General features: G+C 41.0%; 2 protein-coding genes across 2 annotated transcripts; both read right to left on the minus strand.

Annotated features, from left to right (window-relative positions):
- Positions 1-1,008: 1,008 nt before the first annotated feature.
- Positions 1,009-12,610, minus strand: LOC115003855 (transmembrane protein 214-A-like). Its single transcript, XM_029425799.1, has 17 exons — positions 12,329-12,610; positions 8,595-8,788; positions 7,759-7,909; positions 7,528-7,662; positions 7,040-7,122; positions 6,721-6,826; positions 5,777-5,858; positions 5,567-5,668; positions 5,253-5,394; positions 4,608-4,699; positions 4,409-4,457; positions 4,175-4,282; positions 3,955-4,072; positions 3,385-3,481; positions 2,812-2,980; positions 2,515-2,666; positions 1,009-2,123 (listed from the first exon to the last, which is right to left on the minus strand). Exons 1-17 carry the CDS (start codon positions 12,483-12,485, stop codon positions 1,997-1,999), a joined length of 2,064 nt encoding a protein of 687 aa, XP_029281659.1. The 5' UTR covers positions 12,486-12,610; the 3' UTR covers positions 1,009-1,996.
- Positions 12,611-14,042: 1,432 nt separating this feature from the next.
- Positions 14,043-26,804, minus strand: LOC115003856 (microtubule-associated protein RP/EB family member 3-like). The gene is made up of 8 exons (XM_029425800.1): positions 26,681-26,804; positions 23,507-23,574; positions 19,790-19,914; positions 19,533-19,678; positions 18,811-18,970; positions 17,850-17,986; positions 16,895-17,044; positions 14,043-15,467 (listed from the first exon to the last, which is right to left on the minus strand). Exons 3-8 carry the CDS (start codon positions 19,908-19,910, stop codon positions 15,396-15,398), a joined length of 786 nt encoding a protein of 261 aa, XP_029281660.1. The 5' UTR covers positions 19,911-19,914; positions 23,507-23,574; positions 26,681-26,804; the 3' UTR covers positions 14,043-15,395.
- Between the last annotated feature and the right edge of the window lie 57 nt (positions 26,805-26,861).

Genomic DNA, 26,861 nt, shown 5'->3' on the forward strand with positions numbered 1-26,861 from the left:
ATTTCATTATATTCTTGTCAGTATCGGCTACTGTAAAGTGAAAGTGTGTGTAACCTTGTTCCCCCTACCGCACTGCATCATTGCTAGCATGATGCATCTTCGGAATAATGTATTATTATTCAGGTCAACTTTATTATCCCACACAGGAAAACAAGGACTCCATAAACTCCACAGTAAAAACAATTAAATAAAACATCACTTAATCCACAACGGTAAAATGAAATTGGATATAAAAAAGCAAGAGACTGTTGATAGAGTTACTTACATTGTTCTATATATATATATATACATTTTTGCACTATTTGTACATTTTTGTTTTGTAAATCTTAAAAATGTTATACTGTGTCCTACTGTGTATTGCAACTGTTGCACAACAATTTCCCTCGGGATAAATAAAGTTATATCTCTCTGTTCCGGAGAGTCTGGCCCGGATGGAGCTCTTAAAAATCAGGGAAAGGAATGGATGAGGAGGAAAATATAAACAAGGATGGGAGAGGGAGGGAGGGATAATGTTTTACAAAAGGATCAAACACATGAGGGGGAGTACTACCGAAAAAGCTATTGATAATAATAGTAATAATACATTTTATTTATAGAGCGCTAAAGGTACTCGAAGATGCTTTACAGGTACATAGAACAATAGAAATTACATTAAGAAAAACAGGACATCTTCCGTTTCTTTCTTTACTTTCATTTTGGGGTCCTACGGTCCTGTTGAAAAATAAAAATCTAATAAAAAGGTAATAAATAACCAAAACGTTGGGGAAATGTTTGAGGTATCCATGTCAATAATAATGGTGCATGCAATTAAAGATGCAGAATACCACCATTAATCTAAGCGTTCAAAGACAATAATGGATTTAGGAAACTGTTAGAAAAACAAACACCACCACAAGGTCCATTTAGTTGCCGTTCAGGAGCTTTCAAGCATACCACATGTTCTTCATCAGCAGATGTTACACTTTTGGATGGGAGGCTTTCCTTGAGAGAAACAGATAAACCAACCAGTGGGGTTGAAGTCTTTATTATAAATCATTTACATTACAAAGTTAGACATTAGTCATCGCCATATCCATCCAAACATCTTGGTTAGTGAATCAGCTGGTTAGAAATGTTTGCCTTTCCCAGACGAAAGGGTTTATTCTGGCGTACTGGGGAGGGAGCATGGGGTTAATCATGATCCTGCTATTAAGAGTAAGCTTGTTGATCCACACAAAAACACACACACACACACACACACACACACACACATAATATCATCAGCCTTCAAGTACAACTGCTGCTTTTAGCTCAGGCATTGATGGCAAATGAAAAAGCATGAGAAACAGCAGACAGGTGACGACGCAGCAAAGACGAGGAAATGTGCAGACAAGACAGCAGGTAGAGTTCTTCTTCTTCTGGACTGATGTGAGCCTTTTACCCATAATATCCTTCCTGTTGAAGGGTTTACACTGGGGAGAGTCTCAGGTTTGATGAAGGCTTTAATGAGACACACACACACACATACTGCACTTCAGAGTGTGTGGGGCTTGAAACAGTCTGGAATATCTTTTTTTGGTCTTTTCCCTGCCCGTAACCAAGTTTTCACGTAACACTTTTTTTATTTTTTTATATATCTCTTTAAATAAAAATGGTTTATAAATCATCTACAAACCTACATTTTCTATAAATTACACAATCTGTTTAACCCAAAAGGTTAAAGCAACAGCTGAAATTTGCAGTAAAAAAAAAACTTGGGAAGAGAAAGAGATGCAACCTCTGCGTCCAGCAGTGACAACAAGATTGGTAGAAAAAAAACAACATGATACAACAGCAAAATGATTTAAAACTTTAGCCAAAACAAGAAATATGAGAGTCCTTTTGAGTGAGTTTGTTCGTCTGACTCCACAGTGGCTTGAGAAGGGAGCCGACGCACTGAAAGGCAGCCTCAGAGTGTGTGTAAATAACTTCATGTGTGTTTATTGTGTGTGTAAATTAGTCAGCATCTGTGATGTTATCACGCTCGTGTCAGCAGCTCCTGAGCCCACGTCTTGATGGCCGACGTCGTGTGTTGCAGCAGGTGCCACGTTGAGTTGGTGAAGGACAAAGCGTGGCCCTTCAGACACGATACAGACACCTTCCCACTGCAGGAAAGAAAACAAAGTATGTTTGTGAGAGTTTTTCCTTCAACTTACTGGTTGAAAATTCAGTTTTTTGAGTCGGGATGCATCAGCTGTTCATCCATTAGTGAGTTTGTGTGTAAAGTTGTTGTTCTCAGTAACTACTACCCAGTTTCAAACTAGTGATTCACTGATATGCATTGTTAACACTTGAGAAATGTCTCAGCTCGTAAAAACGGAAGTAAAACCCGCAACAGGAAGTCACAGAAACATCACGAGCTGTTCAAAGCTTTAGGGGTAAATCACTGCCAATCCTTTGTAAATGGATTAACTAGGGCAGAGCCTGCTCGGCTGATCGTTTGGTCTCCGGTATCGTTTGTATCGAAATGTTAAGAAGACGCCTCAAAGTACTGACTTGCAGGAGTCCTGTAGGTTGGTCCACGCTCGCTGTAGCAGTTCACATATGAACGCCAGCGCTGGCAGGATGTAGTTCTGATGGAGGGAGAGGAGCAGCTCCTTTAAATACGCCAACACCTGGAACACACTGTCGGGAGTGTTGGTGTTCACCTGGGCAACGACACGGAGGGAAGACACAAGTTAATGAAATATAACACGACCGTTTCATCTTGTTGGCTCCAACAGTTTGATTCTATAGAAAACACACTTAATGTGTCATCAACACTTCAGCGAAGTGACAGTTCTACAGCCTCACCCAGTCTATGGCCTGCGGCGTCTTTTCTTTGACCCAGAGGATAAACTGCGTGGTGTTTTCAGAGATGAAGATGGCGGCTGTTTTTGTCTTTTCCAATCCTTTGTCCATTAGTGGCCCCAAAACCCGCGCACACTCCGAGTAATAATGAGGAGTGTTTGTCTCCAACCAGCTGCAGGTCACAAAAACACACAATTAAAAACCCAAAGTTAAATGATTTAATAATTAACGGTAATTAAATATCCAACTAGGTGCACAAAGAAATATTTAGTGCTCCAATATAAAACATGTTTTACTGACACTTGCATGTTTAATATGTAAATGTTATTTCCAATGCAAAGTACTGCAATGTCCTCATTTATATCCAGGACATTTCAACTGAATTTCTCAATTTGCAAACATGTCTGAATAAAATATTGAGATATTTTACGAGTATTATTAACTAGAGTTGTACTGGATGGTAGATAGTACAGGCTAACCCCATTCAACAAACTGATTTGCATACAGCAGCGTTTACAGGAAGTGAATCATTTGTTTGTTGGAGGAGAGAGTGAATGTTTGAGGGTGAGGTCGTACCTGAAGCCCTGTGTAGAGTACACCTTTATTTTGCTCATGGCCTGCTGAGATACGGCTGTGACCCCTGAGTTGTGCAGATACAAGGCTGTGGTGGAATCTGAAACACACAACATGCATTGTAAGACCTCAAAAACAAAACAACAACTAGAAAAGTGCAACCAGCAGCGTGCAGAGACAGCAGACCGCTGTAACGTTTATACAAACCACTAGACTGCTCCGAGCATCAAGTGCAGCAACAAAGCAGCTGGACGTTCTGTGCCGTGTTTACATGCATATTATCAAAAAACCCAGACTTGAAGCATAAATAAAGGGTTCAGGTCACGGTTACACACGTGAGACGCACGGCGCCGGTGCAGACAGCTGCATAGATTAAAATGAGCACGTATCTGTTGCATGAGACGTGCGAGTGGACATCTGATACGCTTGCGGTCCAGACGAGGGGTTACCCAACAGAACCACAGGAGGTCTTTGAGCGTACGGTCATAAAAACAACTGAACACATGATGATACAAGTCAATGGAAACAGCCGCACACGTTCTGATATAAAGAGAGAACAGCACTCAGACCGACCTGCGAAGGAGCCGTGGGATCTGACGTCATGAGCGATGAAGCCGGCTGCAAACACGAGCAGAACCAGGAAAAGTTTGGACCAGGGGAACCCACGACCACGCATCTTTACCTGCAGGTTCTGGAGACGGCAGAGGAAATCACAAAATCAAAACCTCTATTCTTGTGTTTAATCTTAGTTGTTAGGTACATTCATAGTTCATACAGTGACCGTCTGTCTCACCTGGCACAGGTGATTGCAGTCCTGAAGCTCCTGACATTCGACAGACTCTTTCATCTCCTCATTGGTCACTCGGAAAGACTGGATTGTTTCTTCAAGGTTCTTCCGGACCTAAAACAGTTAAACACAAGATGATCCCAGATACCATGAAGGACAGTGTAAACACGCCTCAACCTATCTCCAGGGAGGTGAGTTTGGTTTATGAACCCTCAGACCTCGTGGCATGAGGAGTCGTACCTTTGGTGGCAGGATATTCCAGGACTTCAATAAATGGTTCAACAGCAGACTGAAGAAAAGAGAGAACAACAAGCCAACATCAATTCTGTATGTCATTTCTATACACGATAGCATTTCACTACTGTGAAAATCTTATTGTTACACAGATACAGAGAATCACAAATTGGTTGTTTTTCACAATGCGGGGTGTATAACTCACCTGGACTGGGGTAAGTGCTTAGTATAGAGCTGCCTCCAAACTCCTAGACTCTGGACATCCACACACAAACACTCGGTCATACTGCTGAGCAGCTGCAAAGAAACACGAGAGAGAAAGAGAGCTTTTATTCTCCAGAATGCCTTCTTTCAACTCGCAGAGTACAGCTAACCAGTGAATCTATCTGATGATCGATCAACAGCAGAAGCAGATCAAGACCGCTTCCTACTCTGAAATACGTCTTATAGCTATAAGGTAATAATAAGCTATAAGTACTGGGACTACATGGATTATCAGACACAGAGAAACAACAAATCCAAAGGATCACATGCTAAAGTGTTATTTCCAACATGGTGCCAGGAGAAAGAAAACGCAAAGAAGCATGAAGTTGCTGGTTTGTGGTTATAAACATGGCTAAAGTGTTTCAGAGAACCTTCAAGCTTAGCCATTTGCAGATATGCTATCTTGACTGTTTATGACTCTGGTCACCATAATGAGCCTATTTACGACACACCGTTTGAAAGTTCACTTTTCAATATGATTTATGCTGCTGCACTTAGCTAAAGTACACTCAGACTACTGTAGTAGCAGTGTTATGTAAACAAGATCAGTTTAAAGCGTGTGTGTGTGTGTGTGTGTGTGTGTTACCTCTTTCTTCATGTCATCTGGACAGTGTGGCGTCGCTCGGGACAGAAACGATGGCAGGTATGTGTGTAATGTGCTCTCGGGTTTGGCTCCAAATGCGAGGACCTTCAGACGAGGGTACAGACGCCTCAGCTGCTCCTGCAGACTGAACACAAACACAAGTGTAATTTGGGGTTAAACATCTAGACTATATTCACAACCATCCATTCCCTTCACCCACTTCTTCCTGCACGTTCTAGTCCTGCTGTGCACCTGGGGTTATTCCACAATGACTCAAGGACAGCTGGGTACCAGTGTTTGCATTATGTTACATTCACCTTGATGACAGGGCGTTCTTGGGCATGAAGGCGAAATCCAGTAAAGGAAAGAACTCTTTAGGACCCATGATGCCAAATCCCTTCGTCAGGTTAGCGTGAAGTCTGAGGAAAGGGAAAGAGTCATAACACTTGTGACCTTCATAAAATACCTAAACTGAGTCTCAACGGAGTATTTGACATTATCTAAGGGTACGTCTCAGAAACACTTACAGCAGAAGTCTCTCCAGATATGCAATGGCATATGAAGATAAGGACTTGACTCCGAGCACAGGAAGCATGATACCGAGCCACACTGAGAGAAGATATAAAAGAACTTGATTCACATCATAGATTTCAACTTTAAAAAAAAAAGCCCAGAGCAATTGAAGCAGCAACACATGGCTCTTATTCTTCAACGCTTGTACACAAAGTCTGCAGACACGTGTACTGCGTGTTACCAAAGGCAGACAACGCATCCCAAAGATACTTCACTGTTATACAAGTCTGTAAAGTTAAATGCACTCAGATGTCATTTTGTTCTCATGACATTCACTGTTGCCATTTTAGATACAATTTCTTTTTCTCTCTCTTTCCCCCCCCCCACTGGAAATGTTTCAATATCAGGTCAGTAACTTGCCAAATCTAAATGGCATCATAGTCTGAGGCTCAGACTGGAAAGTCTTGATTGCTTAAATAAGATCAAAGTGTTTCCTCACAGTTTAGAGAAGCTACCCTGATTAAATATCCCATGATCAAGATAAGAAGGACATTTTGTAGCTTCGTAAAACTGCCTCCACTTTTTGTCTTTCTTTGCCTCGGGCGAGTCGAACTCAATAATCTGATTTAGAAGAAGGTAGTTATATAATCTTCAAAAGAATATTCATCCCACATACATGCCCACTTACTAACACCCACCTCACCAAATAGCAGGCCGCAGACCTGGAGCAGCAACAGAAGTTTATAAAGTTAATGTGTTTAAGGTCACAGCTGGACGTGTTGCTGCTTTAAATGTGCGCTGTTGCTTCATTAACCCCCAACCCAGAATTTATGTCAGAACGTTTTGTTGGGAAAGTGGGAGAAAGAGGAGCCACAGACTGATACAGTGCAGAGGATGATCAAATACTGTCTACGTGTTTTACAAGGAGGGTATGCTTTGTGTGTTTCCTGTCTGTTACCTCTTAGTCCCTGGCTGAGGTCATGAAATCCAGCTTGGCCAAGAGCCCACATGATGGTCAAACACTTCACTGGACGATTCTGAACTGATCGGAGTAACTCCAAATACTGGAGGGGACAGACCAGAGGAGGGGAGGGGAGGGGATTACAACATCATATTGCAAAGTGACTGCAAAAGACAACATTCCCAGAACATTGAACAAGTTTTTAGTAGAGAAAGCAAATGTTTTACTTGTATTGTTACATAATTGAAGTTTATTTAGAGCAGATAAGGGCTGGGAAACAGAAATCTGCAGAACTCAAGGACACACACACACACACCTCTGGCAGGTTTTGGGTTGCCATCCTGGGTTTGTCCTGTAGGATTGCCTGGATGCAAACTCTGTAGCCGTGCAGAGGTTCTCCTGGAAATAGAAAGAAAAGCAGTTTTTTGTGTGTTCTTTAACTTTGATCCTGGAGATCTTTCTGTATTCTGACCAGCAGTTTTAAATATCAAAGAAAAATAAGACTAACTATGTTCTTCAACATGACTAAGACAATGACTTCTTATACTTTATTAATCCCTCGAGGGAAAATTCAATTTTCACTCTTGTTATTTTAATACTTTACACACATAGGCCCGAAATACACACACATGCACAATCAGGACCTATGCACATGCATTAATGGAGCGTTATGTGGAGCGATGTCAGCGTGAAGTGGCTGCTGTCAGGCGGCCTGAGCAGTTGGGGGTTCAGTGCCTTGCTCAAGGGCAACTCGGCAGTGCCCAGGAGGCAAACTGGCACCATGGTGTAAGCGCTTACACCTACCTGACTGTCTGTCCAGCTCCCTGAGCATAGTATAAACACAGTGGTCGAAGAAATCTGGCAGAATCTCACTGCAGCGCCCGATGAGGCCTTTGATCACACCCTTCAGCTCTTTTCCTGAAAGGCAGTATGGGTAGTCTGGGGACAAAAACACAGAGAAATTGACACATGAAATAAGTTTTTGGATAATCGTGTCCTGCAGAAACTGTTTGTCTGAGTTAGAGTTTGACCGACCGTGAGCATAGCTGCTGAGTGTGGGCTCAATCTCTGGTGCCGTCAGATTGAGGTTGAGGTATCCTGCCAGGTCTTTGACCCACACCGATGGGTTTTCTGGGAACAGAGTTTGACTGCGAGCCAACTGCTGCTTCAAGTCCCCAACGTCCAACTAAAAACAAAACAAGACAGAGAAAACTTTAACGCCCTCAGAAACAACCCGGCCATTATGCAAAAGATGAGATTGTGTTCCAGCATGTGATCGTCTGCTTGGAAGATTCAACAATGCAGCATTGTTTCTGTGTGTTTGTGTGAAGATATGTATAGCTTTTGCAAAGCCAAACTACATTTAGTTTTCTTTCCGCTCACTGACCAGTCACTATTTTTGTCTTTTTGCAAAAATAGTGACTTCACAAAAGATCAAAGTCATGCTGCGTGCAAACAAACTTAGTCTGGTACCATGAAAGTTTCCTACATGTCATTTCAGAAAAATAAATGAAAAAAATAAAACAAATGAGGAGAAAATTAATAAAGAATACGGTTATTATATAAATGAACTCCCTCTGCAAAAAAAGGTCCATTGCATTTAGCTGCAAAACATTACGCTGTAATATCATTAACACATTATATTTTGTGAATCAGACCTTGAGATCGGGCAGATAGCGGCTGCAAACCATTATTTGTGAATTCACCCAAGAATCTTCTAAATAGTTAATTAATTACTCCTCTTTTCATTTAACTGCAAGAAATACAAATATTCTGCTTTAAGCCTTTGATTCAAGCCTTTAGACGTCCAATTTCTCAACAAACAGGAAGTTTTAAAAAGGCCTGAAAACAGAGTTGTGTGCATTACTCACAGTTTTGAAGGCTTCTTCGAGGGTCTTGTGAGTTGCGGGCGTGACTGGGCTGCTGGACTGTGGTTTCTTGGCTGGTTTACTCGACGAGGGCTTCTTATTTTCCGTCTCGGCTGGTGGTGGAACCTGCTCCTTGTTCTGTTTCTTTGCCATCTTCTCAAAGTTGTCGTACAGAGTCTCTGACATCACTATTGGTTCTGAACGGAAACACGGTAGAATAAGAAACATGCAGACATCTTTTTTTAAATGCAGCCTTCTATAACACTTTCTTATATGCACCCCGTGTCCTGATAATCAAGTTAATCCATGAAACCATGGCATTCCCCTCCCTGGTTGCTCACTCCCCTCACATACTGTGCTGCCCCCCCCCCCTCTCTCTCTCTCTATGGCTTGCATAATAGGCTGTTATTAACCAAGACAAAATTCATGCAACACCCATCACAATCCACAAAGGAATAGGGTTAAGCACCAGCAGCATTTCAAGTATTCCCCTGTGTGTTCCTCATTAAGACCCGATTTGTAAACAAACTGTTTCCACTTTAACGGACTTCATATTAGAGTTTGACCAGTTTTAACCAGATATTTTAGGCCTGTATACTACCAATAAATAAAAACAATCCTGTTTTAAGTCTCCAGTATTCCCCAGAACTTTCAGATTAAGATGCTTCATAACTAAGGCTCTAATAATCCTAACTCACTCAGCAAAGACATTTACAGTATTTAACTACACACGACTTCACACAACATTCCCAGTCACACTAGAGTGTGTGTTGACAGAGCTCCCCAGTTGTTCACTAATGATTCAGTTGTACATGTTGCTGACAAACCTAAAACTATATCTGGTCTGTACAACACAGGGCTGTGACGCAAGGACGGGATTCATTTCATCGCACAAGATTAGTTCCCTATTTAAATGTTAGTTAGGATAATTTTTCACTTCCCTAAACTGAACACTGATGCCAGTTGTCATCTCTGTGAATGTCTCAGTTTATAAGAGGCATCACCAGAGCTGAACAGTGAGGATCGTACCGAAAGACAAGGTAATCTGATCAGGTGTTCATGTCTATTTATACTAAAAACAATATTCATATACGTGTCAGAAAGTCTGTCATTTTCAGCAGCAGCTCGTGACATGAGAGGAAATCTGTTATATACAGTAAACAAGTGAGTCCACTCGACTGGTGTAATATGTAAATGACAGCTTTATACAAAGACGTATTTTTGTACGCCAAGCCAGAAGTTAGCATCACCGTGGTTCCCTTCGACAAAAAGACAGACGGTTTTTTTACTTACACGTTTTGTTCATCAAATCTCAAATGAACTTCTATGATTTTTGAAGCGTAAATGCAATCACCATAAGTAAAACGTTAGGCCATCAGCGAGCTACACCGCGGTCGCATTACTTCAACACTAAGATAAAAGGTGGAGTAGTGAGTAGATAAGTTTCCGTCTCATTCCTGACTATAGTGAGGAAAGAATGAGTGAAACACAGCCTTGGTGTCTGTCACCAGAGGGTCATGGTGGGGTGTAATCTGAGTAGATATACCCAACATGGCCCCCCTGTAGGGTGGGTGGACTGGGAATGGATTCTCACACCAGCAGAAGAATAGCTGACAGGATGCTTCACATATAGATACAGATCAAACCACTCTGAGACACTTCTCAACAACACAGAACCGACTGCAGCAAAGCGTGTGTTGCTTATATAAGTTCAATATCGGTGTCATATCAGCTGTTTTATATACGACCTTCTCAAGGTGAAGGTATGACAAACATGCATCCCACATAAAGTAATGACACATAATAAGTCAAGCAATATCCGACAGGTTTAGGAAGTTAGGGGGGGGATGGTAAAGGTAGAAATCAATGTTCCTAGACTGCCTTATCTGAGCGATTCTTAGATCTAGATTAATGTCAATTTCTATTTAAATTAATTATTTATTTTGAAAATGTTTGCTTTTCTCTTTTTAATTTGCTCATTTTTTATACTGTTCCAATCTTAAAATAAAATCCTATACATTAAATATCTGTTTTATATCTGTGAATGTACAACATGAATAGAATTGTATAATTCTTTCATTTAAATGGAAATGAGCAGCGGTCAATGTGACCAGACAGACTTTGGACCGGCTGATTTGCTGATAAAACTGGTGCATAAACAAATAGTAGAAGCGGAGTGATATCTTAAGTCGCTGTGAGGAGAGGATGTGTAATTAAAATGTAGTTGTTGCCAGGTTTACTAAATGTAAAGTATGCTGTATATATATTTTTAAAGAAATCCATTAAAGACACTCTGAACACTACCTGTCCTGGCTCCAGGTTTGCTGTGAGATAATTAAAACACATTAACTCAGGAACTTGGGAACACGTATCAGCTGATAATGAAGTGAAACTAGATTTTAACACAGGCTCCACTCTTCAAGACAGAGCTTTAGGTAATAACCCATGACTTAACTTTCAGCTGATCATCAAGCCTACCATCAGCTGATATTGTGCTTCGTTTCAAAATTGATTTACGCACAGTAAGGCTAGGGCTTTTATGGCCTCTGGAGTTATGGGGCTCCAAGTCAGTTGCCAAATTTACCCAGATGGTAATCCAGGCCTGCTCTAGACCGGTCACACCTGCAGGATGTTGCAGTTTCACTTTTGATCTACAGGTAAGGCTGTAACTTCAGGCTGGCGTTACACAAACATCAAGTTACATGCAAGTATGATCAATTACATACGTGGTGTGTTGACAACTACACATACTTGATACATGGGATTTAAGTCACTTCCAGCTCAAATTGCAATAGCACACAATAAGTGAAGAAAAACCCATCACAATTCTTTATTTTTAATGTATTAGAGTATGTTGAAAGATTTCGTTTTGCATGTAAATTGGTTTCTTATTAATTTGATGTATAATAACATCTATAAGGGATTATGAATATGTATAGAAATATGCGAGAAAAAATTGTTAGTTACACTTTTTATTTAAATTATAATAGCATTCTTTAAGTGTCTAATATGTTACGTTTTGTGTGGACCGTAGGAAGAGTATCTGATGCATCAGCTAATAGGGATCCTAAAGAAAATCCTAAAATACATTGGTAATTGATCACTCAGCAGTGACAGCTGTAACCCTAACCCTGTAGGCTAAGTGGAAATAAGCGGATGTCTAATTCATTAGCCTGACGTTATACTGTTCAATTGCAACGTAACAACAACCCCCTAGAGATACATTTCACAAAAGTGTAACAGCAGCAGGAAGACAAATAGGTCACACAGCTGCGAACACATGTTTCAGATGAGAAGCAGCTCCTCAGTGATGACGTTGCTATGTTGACACACTGCTAGCAAGCTAACTGCACATGCTAACGACTCCGTCTAGCTGTATGTGGCAGGACGACATTAGGCAGATATTAGCTTTTATTTTTGAAAGTAACGTGTCAGCAGAGAAGCTTAAGTATAGCCACTCAAATGAACTGGTTTAACACCAAACGGGGCAACAAAATATTGTAAACGTAGGAAGTAGCTTTACAGCGCGATGCTATGCTACAGTAGCTAGCATGTCAAATCAGATGACAGCTATGAGCCATCTTTCGTTTCTAGTATTATCATTAACGTCAAGACAGAGAAAAGTTCATATTTAAAAGGAGATAATGTAGCGCTATGAGTAGCTCCATCGTTTTCCTTTCATTGTAACCTCTGCAGTGAGGTAAATGGGTCACGGAGCAGCTAGCAGGGCCACTTACGTCTGGATGGCTGGTTAGATTCGCCCAGAGCTTTCCTTCCCCCGCTGACGGGCTTCTTGTCAGCCGGGTTCTTGCCTCCTCCTCCGGCTGCGCTGCTGTTCTTCTTCCCTTTCTTCACCACCTCCCATTTACCGACGGAGCCATTGTTTGAAGCCATATTGTTCCAGTCCAGATATCGGAGTGTTCCTTATGTCTCCTTCCTCCTGCTGAATGAAACAGGACGACTCAACGGTTCTGATCATCTAACCTTCCGCGTGCCACGTCCCGTTTGTCGACATGACGTCAGAGTGATGCGTTTGAACCGTTACTGTCAGGCTCGTACACGTCCACGTTTTACCAGAGAAAGATTTCCCAAGACATTTTTAGATTTAGATTTAACTGTATATATATATATATATATATATATATATATATATATATATATATATATATATATATATATATATATATATATACAACTTTAAAAAACTGAAGATGAATGTTGAAATATATATGTTTGATGTAATCCTTTATTTTAGTTAAGATAAGGTTGAAAATAGATATACATTTATAGCCATATAGCAACTTCTTACCCCAAAAAAAGCTATTAGAACCTGTAAGTTATTAAATTAATATAATGTAGTCGATGTTAAAAAATGTTTAATAAAATCTGGCATTATAAAATGTAATTAAAATATTTGTTTTGTCCTTTTTTGTCATGGTTTTCTATTGTCCATGTATCTGTTTGTACTGTACATGAGCATATGTACAATAAAATAAATTATTATGTACGTTTTTACCACAAAATGATGCTTTATCCACAAATTCTCTCCCCACAAAACTATTGTATGGAACAATGAATTACAAACCACTATATCTGCAACATTGCATTGATAGCAATCCTTAAGCTGATGAAATGCCACTCTGAGAGGCAAGATCAGAAATCTACCCTCTTATTAAATTGAATAAGTATTAAAAGGTTTTTGATAACAGTAGAACATTTTGTAAAAATGAACAAGAAACAAAAATCTATTTTACGAATGTCAGTAGTACATTAGGAATCTGGCAAAAAATAAAGAGGATTATTTTAACACTCAAATCAAACTGGAAGACAAGGATGTAATACTGTACTAAAAAAACAGAAAACAGAAAGTTCAGCGGACGGTCAGCCGTTGAATTTAAGTACTTTGAGTATATCCACATTATTAAAAAAAAAAAGAAATGTGCTCATATAGTTGATATGCTCCAGAAATAATTTTTAAAGAAATAAGATTGTATTGCCTACTTTTTCTAGGATTGCTACTTCTATTTAAGCAAAAGATCTGAGTACTTCTTCCACCACTTCATGTAGCTGAAATGATGATTAGCCGATTGATTAACGGCTGCAGTTTCCTGTGTGGCTTCAGTCTGCGGAACAGACGGTGAGTTTTGGCTGCAGTTTCTCCCAAAAGAGGCGTTTAGTGTCGCTCAAATGAGTCACTTAGTGTTTGGCACAAACCTCCTGGATGCGTTTCAAGACCTCCTTCATTCATTACGAGTGGAAGATTAACTAATGGCCAGAGTGGAGGTCTAACTGGGTCAATATTAATCTTTTGTGTCCTTGGCATTACACCTCTCTTGCTCCCAAAATATTTTTCCAAGAACATGAAGACTTAACATCCCTGTTGTTAGAAGTATGCTCCTGATGTACAGAAATACAGCAGCAACGTGGCAGAAAGCAAACACAACAATAAAGGTTTGTTACTTTTCTTGAATATCAGAGCTTTATTTCATTTGAGCAGTAACTGCAGAAGATGCAAGTTTATCACATGGCTACCATGAGAGAGGGTTCAATATTTGTTCTCTCAGATAAGTTCAACGAATGTCAATCACAATAAACCACACTGATAGTTCCTTGGCAGCCACTGTGGCATTTTAACGCTTTGCAAACAAAACTCAATTAAATACGGCAACAGAAGAATAATGATAGCAGCTAAAAAGTTTAACTCAATCAACAGTCAAACATTAGTATTTATTAAGTGTATTACATGTCGTTACTTTTTTCTCCTCATTCATAAAAAGCTAAATCTATCTGATAAATTACTCTAATACTGGCACCTCTAACTTGGCCATTGAGCATTTCAATGCAAATAAAAAACAAACCTCTTTCAAACAAATCTACAAAATATAAAATTGCATCTTCCTGTATCTTCTCTGCACGTTGGCATTTTGTATCATTTCAGTTGATTAGTTCGTCTACATTTAGTGCAATACCTTCAATTCTGCCAAATCCAAAACCACTTTCTTTTTCAGAAACTGTTGCAGATTACAGAAAAATAAAATAAATAAAAACATAAATACATCGTGCTGTCTCATGAACAAGCTGTCAAAACCGTCTTTGGTGGTGACGCACCTCGATGAATAAAAGCAGACTGTGATGTTTTCACCTCGGGAATGATGACTTCGTTATGCATGTACATGTGAGCAGTTCGAAGTCTGTGATATGTCCGAAGGGGGGGGGGTAGTGTAAATGTCCGTCCACATGTGTCATCATGTGCAATATGTCAAAAAATATATGTGCAGGCCTCTGTGAAAGTGGCTTAACACCATTTATAATCTCGCCTTGTGAAATTTACAGACAATAAATCCTCAAACTGATCACATTGTGTGGAAAACATTGTGGTTTCATATATAAACTCTGCAAAGAACCCTGATGCACGTGTGTTTGGTCACAAAATCAAAGTGCATGGTGAGAAAAAGTGACCTGCCTCCAGTGCTGGATCCATGTAATCTCATTGCTATTAAGCTTTCTAGCAGGCTACACCAGCCCTGCAGTGCAGCTGTCTCCTCTGGTAACAAGTTAGAATAAAGTCGAGTAAGCTGCTCGGCTGCTGGGCCAGAGTCCTGACGGGTCGAGGATAAGTGTCTTTTGCTAGTAAGAGCAACAAAGTCGTCATGGATATGGACAGCCGCAGACAAGATGGAAGAAGTAAGGGGAGATAGTAAAAAATCAAATCAAAAGGGGAATAAAAAGTGGATTTATGATAATTATCAGGTAGGTTTAAAGGGTGAGAGGTGGGGGGAGGATGATGAAGAGAGCAAGAAGAGTTCAGAACTCCTCCTCCGGGTCACCCTGTGCCCCTTCGTCGACATCTTCATCCTCTGGTGGTGCAAATCCCTCCTGTGAAAGAAGGCTGAGGTCAGTGTGCATCAGAATCAGAAGCCATAACTTTTAGTTTACCGAGCCTCGGGGGAGGGGGCTTATATTCAGAGAAGAAAATAATATCCTGGGAAATGTACGAGAAGGATACGTGGATACACGCACAGAGATTAAAGTAGTAAATGTTCAGAGATTAAAGTGGACAAACGGTGTTCTTTCTTTTCAAGGAACCACACGGCTTCACTTCACTTGAACCTCATCACGCCACAGACTCGGCCGCTTGCCCCGTATTATGCCTGCTGTGGATGAACTGCTCAAATGATACCAAACAATCGGATGTAATAATGAGGAAATGCTTTATGCTAGAATCACCATATTATCATAAGCATGCAGACTTTGAAGAGACGTTGCCGTGAATTGGGCCAGAAAAAAACAACATGCTGATTTGGACGACGAATGGATCAGGATATCTTGTTTACATACTGTAGCACCTCGTCACTAACGTCCCTGTTTACCGTCTTATGTGTGAAGCAATGCGGTTCCATGACACAAAGAAACACATTAAACTTTATAACCCACAGAGAATAATCAACATTAATCTTAAAGTTTTTCTCTGAATATACACCCCTCCCCCCCCGGCTCCGTCATTTTGTATTTTCTCAACTACAATGTCCCTAATATGCTGTCGTATAAATGTCTGCTTGTTGGTGTTATTCATAACTTTCTTCCTTCTTGAGTTGGCATATGTCCTTGTTAGTTTAGAGACGTCCCTCACTGGCCACACTACTTCACTCTGCAGTGACTACCTGGGCTCTCTGTTCCACCTTTAATTTGGTGATCATCAGACCTCTGAGACAGATTAAAGATACTGCAGTTTAAGTCATGGAAATGAGAAACCAGGTTTGAATAATAAACATATTTCCTTGCCATGTATACTTAGCTTTGCTAAAAAGATGCAACTCCTCTGCTCATCTCCAACAGAAAATACAAATGTATAGGTAGTTCTTTATGTAAACATCTACCAGACTTGTGTATTCGTGTATAATTGTGTACTTCCAACTCATAACTAGCCTAGCGCTTTCCAGAACCTTTTAAAGTCTCCCTCAGACAATCACTCTAAGGACTATTATCTTCCGTGTTGTCGGACTTCCATTAATAAATATTAATTGAAATAAAGAGGACCATCTCTTTGGAACGACCTACTTCCGTCACTCTCGAAAGGACTTAAATCAGCAAAGATTTATAACACTTCATTCTTTTCATTGTAAGGCATCTCAACATGTATAAACTTCTATGTAAATTGTACATTTCTATAGTTTTTGCTTTGTTTTTAAATCACAAAAACATTTCACTATATGTACAATTTGTATCTCAAAAACTACCAAATATATTCCAATGTATTTAAAGTAAACATTGTAAACATGTAAAACCTTCCGTCCTGTATTTACCTCTGTACTGTACAGTACATCCATGATTTTGCTGAAGATCAGGCTTTCACTTTCGTTATCCTGGCAGAGGAGCTCAATGTCTCTCAGCTTTCCAAAGTAGAAGTCTCTCTCTTTCTCCAATCCGTCTACAGTCAGCTTCAGATCCAGCAGCTATGAGCAGAGAGAGGCATGTCAAACAGCTTGTGTGGGTACGAGATAAATATATATTCTTAAAAAACAAACAGATAAACAGCAGAAGGGTTAATACTGTATATTGTAAAATAGAACGAGTTCCCACAATGCTGCTCAAGATGATCGCCACCAGGGAAAGCTCTGTATTTTGCAGTATACTAAAGTGTCTGTGGTGACTTTGGCGACTTTGCCGCAACCTCAACCAGCCAGAGCTTAAAAGGGGGCAGGTAGAGGAGACGGACCCCAGCGACAGATAGGAGTATGATGGAAGCTACGGCGGAACATCCTCAGAAGCATCTGAGAAAAGTTTCTGGGAGTTGATACTCCAGATTAACAAGAAGGATTAAAGTTAAAAATAGAAAGCGATCGACACCGAGGACCAACACGGTTCACCATTGATGTAGCTTTTCCTGGTTGAAGGTTGCTTAAAGAAAGGAAGAGGCTAAGGGCAGCTAGGATGATGCATTACTGCTCTTGGTTAGGTTGGTGTTTGCGGTGGCGGAGGAAGTACTCAGGTCTTTTACTCAAGTGAAAGTAGCAATCCCACAGTGTAAAAATACTCTGCTACAACTAAACGTCCTGCATTCAAAATCTGACTTGAGTAAAAGAACAAAAGTATTAGCATCAAAATATACTTAAATTTAAAAAAGTAAAAGTACTCCTTATGCAGAATAATATAATATTTCTTACTATAATAAGTGATGTTAATGTTGCAGCTAGATTTAACTACTTTAGATACGCCTGGGTAGCACAACCAGTCTGAACAGATCACAGCAGTTGGTACCTGCTGGTTGAGCTCTAAGAGCTCAGTGTCTCCTCCATTGCGGGTCATGGGTGCAGGTTTGCGGGGTGCTGATACAATGATCTGCTTCTGGGGAGGGGGGGCAATCTTTGGTACTGTGGGAGAAGTTCTCACAGGGCCTGGAAGACAGAAACACACGCACACACATACACATTTATATAGTCAGAGTCGCTTCATTTTACCCAGTGCAGCGGTCTAGACTGGGTTTATAAAAGCTCCTGCTTTACTTTCATTATATGTGTGTAAATGTGACCCAAAACATTATATTCATTCCATTCAAAACAGCCTTAACTCTTACCCTAAACTGAACCAACTTCTAACCTTAAAGCTAAATCCTAACCACCAACAAGCCCCTTCAAGAGATGAGGACGGGCCAAAGTGTCCTTACTTTGCAAAAGTTTCCTCCACCTCTATAACTTTAAAAACTGTAACTGTTTATCACAAAGATAAAAAGAAAGCACACGCACACAGATGAATCCTTATTAGGATGTGTTTGCAGAGTGCTTTGAATTTATTACCTTAAAGATAAATTCTAGAGTCAAATGCATAGCCTTGACAATGACTAGGCACACACACACACACACACACACACACACTTTACTGTCCAATATTATAGAGCCAGGAGAGAGCACTTCCGCTTGAGACTGTTGATGATAACGTACAGTATGTTGGACATCTTCTTATTATTTACATGCAGCAATTCCAAATGTTGATTGGCTGACTGACCAACTACTTGTGAGTAAAAGCAGGAAATTGTGTGATGTGTGCAAGGCTGCTTATGGAGAGTCAATGTCCACAACACACACACACACACACACACACACACACACACACACACACACACACACACACACACAGGGTTCACCTGGGTTAGAGGTGGGGATGTGTTTGCATGAAGAGGTGAGAGCAAGTGTGAAGAGAGAAGTGTGTGTTTGTATTGTACCTGTGTTGGATGGAGGCGGCGTTCCCTCTTGGCCTTGCCGTGATATTAGAGGGTCGTAGTCTTTCCCGTCATAGTTGGCATCAAAAAACTTCTTAAACCACTGAAGGAACTCAAAGTTGTCCTGGAACTTCCCCTTCACCAGCCGCTCCACAGGGATGATCTGAGGGAGACGTAGAGAGAGATGAGGCGTTGATATCGCTTGTTCTATAAAGTGTCAGGAAATACTCTCGCAGTGTCTCAAACTCCAAGGTCCAAGGACAAATCGTTGCAGCTCTAATCATCTATATAATGTTTTTCAAAGGGCAGATGGGACAACCCAATACAAACATCTGGGGATTTCATGACAAATTATTTTGGGGCATCCAGGAGGCCACATTTAAGATACTGAGCATGTAAGCACAACGTCCCATGTTTAATTGATCTTAGTTGCATGTCACCCCTTCTCTCACTCCCCTTATTTCTGTCAAAATAACAGCCACCTAAATAAATAATAATATAGATAAGAAAATATCATTTCAACTATATTAAACATCAACTTTTCCGACTCTTACTCTTCAAACTATATGCGGCTAGAGGTGAAGAATAATTCTTCTTCCTTGATGCATCGAATGTCAATTTACATATTTCAACAACTCTGTTAACCCAGGGTGGCGATTTGTTTAATCAAATCTGAATGTGTGACAGGTTTACGAGTGTGTGTGTACGTGTGTGTGTGTTCTCACCTTGTCCACATTCATTCTCTTGAATGAAGCCTGTAAGACCTTGAAATTGTGGATGTATTCATGTTCCAGTTTAGCATTGAACTTAACTTTCTTCATTAATATGCAGCCAGGGAACAGCATGTCCATTAACTGACAGTAAGCAGCACCTTTAGGGAACAAGTTTTAAAAAAAATACTTTTAGAGCTTGATATACATTTTGAATGTAACAACAAGCTTGACAATTTAATAAAAGTGTGTGTGTGTGTGTGTGTGTTCACCTGAACAGAGCTGCTCGATCTTTGTGAGTGTAAGCTGCAGAGAGTCGTTGACCCATGCCAACATGTCATGACGACTCAGGTTCTCTATGGTCATAGAGGTGGAGTAAACATTCACCGCCATCCTCCTAATTCACAAAAACACACAAAACAGATATCACATGCAACAGTTGAATGATTGATTTCTGAAGGCTGATAAATACTTATAGCTTAAAGTTTGATTAATTTATGAAACAATATTTGTAAACTTGAGACAAAAAAAGCACAGACAACTTGCAACTATACTTAAATATACATTAGGGCTGTATCAAATGTCTTTTAATTTTATATATCTTTTGTGTATATAGGCAACACATCTGAGAGGAAAAATATGACATACGGAGTCCCTCAAGGCTCTATTATGGGGCATCTTCTCTTTAACATCTACATGCTTCCACTGGCTCAGATTATAGAAAACAAAAATAACAAAACAAAGTTACCATAAGTGGAGAAGACACACAAATTGATAGGATGTGCCAGAATATTTCTTTAATTAAACAAAGACAAAAATGAGGTAATTGTTTTTGGAGATAAGAAGGAACACTTAAAAGTCAGCAATTTGATTCAATGTTATTTTTGGCATTTGTTTGCAGCCTCTACGTCTCCATCTTCAAGGTGTAGCCTTGCATATCTTGCATCTCTTAAGTGAGGTGAGCTCAAATGTCAGGATGGCCGAGTGGAATAAGTTTAAATTGGGATCAATAAAGGCTTATCTTATCTTATCTTATCTTAAATAGCGATCAAAGAGAAGTCACAATATGTTATGTTATGTTATTCCAGGCTGTAATGAGCGAGGAGAGCTGTTTTACAGAACAGAATGACTGCATTAAAGCAAAGGCTGCAATGAAAAAATGGATCATTACTAAAGCTGTGGCATCATATGACACAAACTATTTCAATTAATGTTTTTTTTCTAAAGATAAAACGGCAACAAATTCTTAAAATAATTGCTGAAATGTGACAGGAAACTAAAATATTTTTTCTCTGGGAACCATCACCTTATCGTGGTGGAGAGGTTTGTGTGTCCCTATGAACCTGAGAGCTGTGTTGTCTGGAGCCTAGTGCTCCTGGTAGGGTGTCCCAAGGCAAATTGGTCTCAGGCGAGGGGCCAGACTAAGAATGGTTCAAAACGACTTCATGAAGCCCGGGGCCCCCCATCTGGAGCCAGGCCCAGAGGGAGGGCCCGACAGCGAGCTGGCTGGGTTTGCCATGGAGCCCGGTCGGGCACAGCACGAAGAAGCTACGTGGTGCCTCCCATCCATCCATCCTGTGGGCCCACCACTCATGGGAAAAACCGCTGGGGTCGGGTGCGCTGTCACACGGGTGGCAGTGATGGTTAGGGACCTCGATGGACCAGACCCGGGCAGCAGAGGCTGGCTCTGGGGACGTGAAACGTCACCTCTCTGTGGGGGAAGGAGCCGGAACTAGTGCAGAAGGTGGAGCGCTACCAGTTGGATCTGGTGGGGCTTACCTCTACGCACAGTCTTTGCTCTGGAACCGTACTCCTGGATAGGGGTTAGACTCTATTCTTCTCCGGAGTTGCCCAAAGTGTGAGGCGTCGGGCGGGTGTGGGGATACTCACAAGTCCCCACAAGTCCTCTGCCGTGTCAGAGGCAAAGCAGCGGGTGTGGGAGAAGTTCGGAGAAGCTATGGAGAAGGACCTTCGGTCGGCACCAAGGTGCTTCTGGAAAACCATCCGGCACCTCAGGAGGGGGAAGCGGGGAACCATCCAAGCTGTGTACAGCAAGGGTAGGACCCTGCTGACTTTGACTGAGAAGGTTATCGGGTGGTGGAAGGAGCACTTTGAGGAACTCCTGAATCCGAACTCCACAGTGGCAGAGCCACAGGGGTTGATGAGATCCGTCCAGAAATGCTGAAGGCTTTGGGTGTTGAGGGGATGTCTTGGTTGACACGCCTCGTCAACATTGCGTGGAAGTCTGGGACAGTGCCTAGGGGGTGGCAGACCGGGGTGGTGGATCCCCTATTTAAAAAGGGGGTACCTGTCACACCAGAGAGTGTGTGCCAACTGCAGGGGTATCACACTTCTCAGCCTCCCTGGTAAAGTCTACTCCAAGGTACTGGAAAGGAGGGTTCGGCCGGTAGTCAAACCTCTAATTGAAGAGGAACAATGCGGATTCCGTCCTGGTCGTGGAACAACGGACCAACTCTTCACTCTCGCAAGGATCCTGGAGGGGGCCTGGGAGTACGCCCATCCGGTCTACATGTGCTTTGTGGATCTGGAGAAGGCATATGACCGGGTTCCCCGGGTGATACTGTGGGAGGTGCTGCGGGAGTATGGGGTGAGGGGGTCACTTCTGAGGGCCATCCAATCCCTGTACGCCGAAAGCGAGAGTTGTGTCCGGATACTCGGCAGTAAGTCGGACTCGTTCCCAGTGAATGTTGGCCTCCGCCAGGGCTGCGCTTTATCACCAATCCTGTTCGTGATTTTCATGGACAGGATATCGAGGCGTAGTCGTGGAGGAGAGGGGTTGCAGTTCGGTGGCCTGAGGATCCCATCGCTGCTCTTTGCAAATGATGTGGTCCTTATGGCATCATCGGTCTGTGACCTTCAACAGTCACTGGATCGGTTCGCAGCCCAGTGTGAAGCGGTTGGGATGAGGATCAGCAAATCCAAATCTGAGGCCATGGCTCTCAGCAGGAAACCGGTGGATTGCCTACTCCGGGTAGGGAATGAGCCATTACCCCAAGTGAAGGAGTTCAAGTACCTCGGGGTCTTGTTCGCGAGTGAGGGGACGATGGAGCGAGAGATTGGCCAGAGAATCGGGGCAGCGGGGGCGGTACTGCAGTCGCTTTACCGCACCGTTGGGACGAAAATAGAGCTGAGCCAGAAGGCAAAGCTCTCGATCTACCAGTCGATCTTCGTTCCTACCCTCACCTATGGTCATGAAGGTCATGACCGAAAGAACGAGATCACGGGTACAAGCGGCCGAAATGGGTTTTCTCAGACGGGTGGCGTCTCCCTTAGAGATAGGGTGAGAAGCTCAGTTCGGGCATCTAGTAAGGATGCCACCTGGGCGCCTCCCTAGGTAGGTGTTCCAGGAACATCCAGCTGGGAGGAGACCCCGGGGAAGACCCAGGACTCGGTGGAGAGATTATATCTCCTCACTGGCCTGGGAACGCCTCGGGATCCCCCAGTCGGAGCTGGAGGATGTGGCCCAGAGAAGGGAAGATTGGGGTTCCTTACTGGAGCTGCTGCCCCCGCGACCCGACCCCGGATAAGCGGTAGACGATGGATGGATGGATGGAGACCGATTCTAATAAATCTTCTTTTGAAGATGGAAATACACTTCATTAAACAGAATTATGAAGGGAAACCATCACATTTTTCATTAAGATCATAGAATCATGTAAACTGTTTAATCTACTGCCAAACTCACAGCATTTAATTCCATTTTATTTGCCTCATTGGAGTTCTGAATTGTTTTAATCATGGTTCAACTACGCAAAGCACTTTGTAATTTTGTTATGACAAGTACTGTACAAATAAAGTTTAATATTACTATTATTATTTCACAAATGTAAGAAACTTGAGTATTTATGCTAATACTGCTATTAAATAAGGTATCATGTCTAACAATATGCGAGATTTGCTTGAATGCTTTATGGCCAGGCCAACGATATAAAAACAAACACACACACACACACACACACTTTACTCACCTGCGCTGGGTGTGTGTTTGGTGTGAACTGATCAAATGGGGTTGTGGTGGACCACCTTACAGAAAGACCTGGAGACAGAAACCAGTGTCATGTGAGAAATCAGTGATGCGACCATTCATCCTGCACCGTGAAGATGATCAGACTTCAAAGTTTATTGGCAATTTTTGGCTTTTTAATTTTTTGACCATTTTAGCTAAAATAAAGTTGAAACCCATAAAAACCTTTATTATCATAAAATCATGCACTCTATTATACCAGGCTTTCCATCTAGAGACCTGGCTTCAAAGCTATAGTTTTTTTCTATTTTCCACTAGATTGAGCCATTTTCTCATGTTTGCCATACGAAGCAAATAAATGCTATTTTCCTGGTTTATTGCACCAAAAAAAAAAAATGCATCAACATTTATATTGTTTAATATTGAGATATCCTAGACTGTGAAAATTTTGAAAATGAATACATATTTGGTAGTTATGATCAGGACCGATGTTGGTTTAAAAATGTAATTCAGTGAAAGTGGAAAATAATATTCTTAGGCCTAAATAATTTTAAATACAGTTTTGTCCTCTAAGGACATCAGAGTAACTTTTTTTAAATCAGGAAGTGAGGAACAAAGGTTAAACATGACTTCCTGTACAGCTGTGTGTCTATTGAATGGTCAGAACTTTAGTGTCTTGATCAAGAGCTCCCCCACAGGGTTACAAAGAGAAACACCACAGATAAACTAGCAGCAACTCACTCAGTTCACTCACCAGGTCACTAATCTCTGCCTCAGCTAATCCTTTTAGAACAGGTTGAAAACACGCTGTAACCCATCACGGTACAAAGGCAGCTGAGATCACCAGCATAAGATCCAACAGGCATAAAAACTAACACGGCTACGATTCATCACACTTGAGAAAAGGAAAAATCTAAAAATAACAAAGCATTTGCTTTGAATTGACTGCATTCCAGTTAACACTGTCCACTTAGGGTTGTAACGGTATGAGATTTTTACAGGTACAATAACCAACTCAGAAAATATCTTGGTGACACGGTACACTGAAAATAATCATTAGTTTAAGAACAGTGCCTTTGAGATAAACAACACCTGCTTGGTGTGGTGATTTATGATAAAGTGGATGATTAGACCTGAATGTAAGAGTATGTATGTAACCCTAAACCTGGACTTTCCCAATTTACAGACCCTGTTTCCAGAACATTCCCCAGATCAACACATCACAGCACTTGTTGTTTGCATCTGACCCTTTATTATAGAACAAATCTGTAGTAATAATAAGAACATGAACAGTCATTCCAAAAAGCTTTCTCTTTGTCTCCTGCTCCCACTACCAAATTAAGACAAACAGCCATTTGTTTGTGTTTACATTGCTAGAATTGGAGCTTTTGACCACTCAGCGGTGGGATGGGGGGCTGGCAGGAGACATTGCTGATGTCGTGCCAGAACCGGAGCGGGTAAATATTAGCTTTTGTGTTGTCGGACTTGCTCGATATTGGGGTGTGTTAGCAAAGTTGTTGACTTGCTATTTTTTTTTGTCATAATCAAATGTAATCATAAGAAATGCACGTGCAACGTTACGGCTGTCCATATTTACGGCAGAAGTGTCCAAGTGAATTTCACTCTGAACCTGTAGGGGTGCTAAATCACAACATATCGAATCCTACATTATGTTGCTTTAATGGTTTATTCTTTTTTATAATATGTGTCAGTTGTATTCGCCTGTTATGTTGTTGTAGTTTACTTATTTTAGTCAATTAGTCTATTAACCAACTGACAAGGCAACTATTTTGATAATCAAATCAATGAACTGTTTTTTTAAGTGAAAATAGCAAAAGTTTAAAGTGAGATTAAAATGGATATCATGACATAATACATAATACGAGTTGCAACTGTAAATGGGGTCAAAGTCTAAATTCGTAACCCTATCCATATACTATGGAGGAACCAATTTGATAACAGTTGATATCTAAAGAAAGAATGTAATTAAGTATGATAAAACGTTTAACTGAGCCACAGAATCTGATTAGTCAGCAAAACATTAATTACATAAGTACTAGCACTATACTGCTGCCACACTACAGCAACAGATATGAAAGCTGTTTAATAAATTAGGCAGAAAACACTTCTGCACATAGCCTACATACCTATATACAATTGAAGCTCCAGAATTATACTGTAAGTCAGGAGTTGACAAAACCTTTAGGTAAGAATCATAAGTTTCTCATATCCCAAGTTGTTTTTTGTTATATTAAATCTCAAGTACAGGTAAGTGTATATGGTTAATTCAAAGTGTGCAATGATTATGGGCATAATATTGCAAGTAATACCCCCATTATTGCACATTAGGCTATTTAAAAAAAGTTGTAATGATTGTATTAAAAGAATATATATTGTATTGTCTAAAGGTCAAAGCATTTTGCAGCATTGAGAAAACTTGTTTACTTACAACTGATCCTATTTTAGATTTACAAAATGAGCATAAAGGGTAAATATCTTTAAAAATAGCTGATCAAAGTCATGCAGTATTTATAAGTTAGCCTCATTCAATGTATCTTTATAAAGATGCACATAAATGACATGTTACCAGCAGTAAATAGCCTCAGGTGGACAGCTATATGCACGTTGTGATGTGTATTAGTATAATCAGCAGATATAATAAGGTCTGACCGTTATTAAAGTACGCCATCACCACATACTATATGGTTATGACAAGTGGAAACCCTCCTCTGTGTGTATGCATAACTTCACAGCCCGGTTACACTCCGTTTCACGAGTCAACCGGAGTGTTTTGACAGTTGACGTTACAGTCGCGGTGTGTCTGGACTGTCACGTTGCTAGCTACGGGCTAACGCGGCTAACTTGTCTGCTACTGACTGGCTGCTTGTTGGATTTAGAGACTTTCAACTTCATTTAAATTTCACCGCAGCGATGTAAGCAAACTCAAAACATGTCCAAGTGTAACTGAGAGGAGACTTTTTATGTTTTCAGGCTGACGTTACGCCCCTCTGAAGGCCTTTTTCCGATAACACACGCACATTATCAATGACGGAATAACTGTCAGCTAACAGGACGACACAAGTATTTATATGAGACGTAAATGAAACAGGCCGTTAAATAAACTGATGTCAAAGGTAAAGAAGAAGATTTTAAGTGAAGTTGAGTTAATGTTACTCACTGAAGTGCGACAGCGTCTCTCTCTCAGCTCACAGCAGTCCTGTTGTGTCTAATGACGATGAGCTTTTCTGTTGCTATAACACCGACTGCTGCGCACTCGCCTAAGCCACCGAGGTAGTGCGCATGCGCAGGGGCAGTTGGAACTCTTTGCCGTTACTTTTAGTGAAACTGGTTTCCCCATG

The sequence above is a fragment of the Cottoperca gobio genome, chromosome 24 (genome assembly GCF_900634415.1).
Source record: "Cottoperca gobio chromosome 24, fCotGob3.1, whole genome shotgun sequence".
Lineage (NCBI taxonomy): Eukaryota > Metazoa > Chordata > Actinopteri > Perciformes > Bovichtidae > Cottoperca > Cottoperca gobio.

What these genes read in the sequence shown, in the direction of transcription:
- LOC115003855 (XM_029425799.1), bottom strand. Translation starts at nt 12,485, where the DNA reads ATGGCTTCAAACAATGGCTCCGTCGGTAAATGGGAGGTGGTGAAGAAA. An exon ending in TCGAAGAAGCCTTCAAAACT is followed by an intron (nt 7,910 to 8,594) that starts GTGAGTAATGCA and finishes TTTTGTTTTTAG; the next exon opens with TTGGACGTTGGGGACTTGAA. An exon ending in ATCCCACGGCTCCTTCGCAG is followed by an intron (nt 3,482 to 3,954) that starts GTCGGTCTGAGT and finishes TGTGTGTTTCAG; the next exon opens with ATTCCACCACAGCCTTGTAT.
- LOC115003856 (XM_029425800.1), bottom strand. Translation starts at nt 19,910, where the DNA reads ATGGCGGTGAATGTTTACTCCACCTCTATGACCATAGAGAACCTGAGT. An exon ending in GCCGCCTCCATCCAACACAG is followed by an intron (nt 17,987 to 18,810) that starts GTACAATACAAA and finishes TCTGTCTTCCAG; the next exon opens with GCCCTGTGAGAACTTCTCCC. An exon ending in ATGTACTGTACAGTACAGAG is followed by an intron (nt 15,468 to 16,894) that starts GTAAATACAGGA and finishes CTTCTTTCACAG; the next exon opens with GAGGGATTTGCACCACCAGA.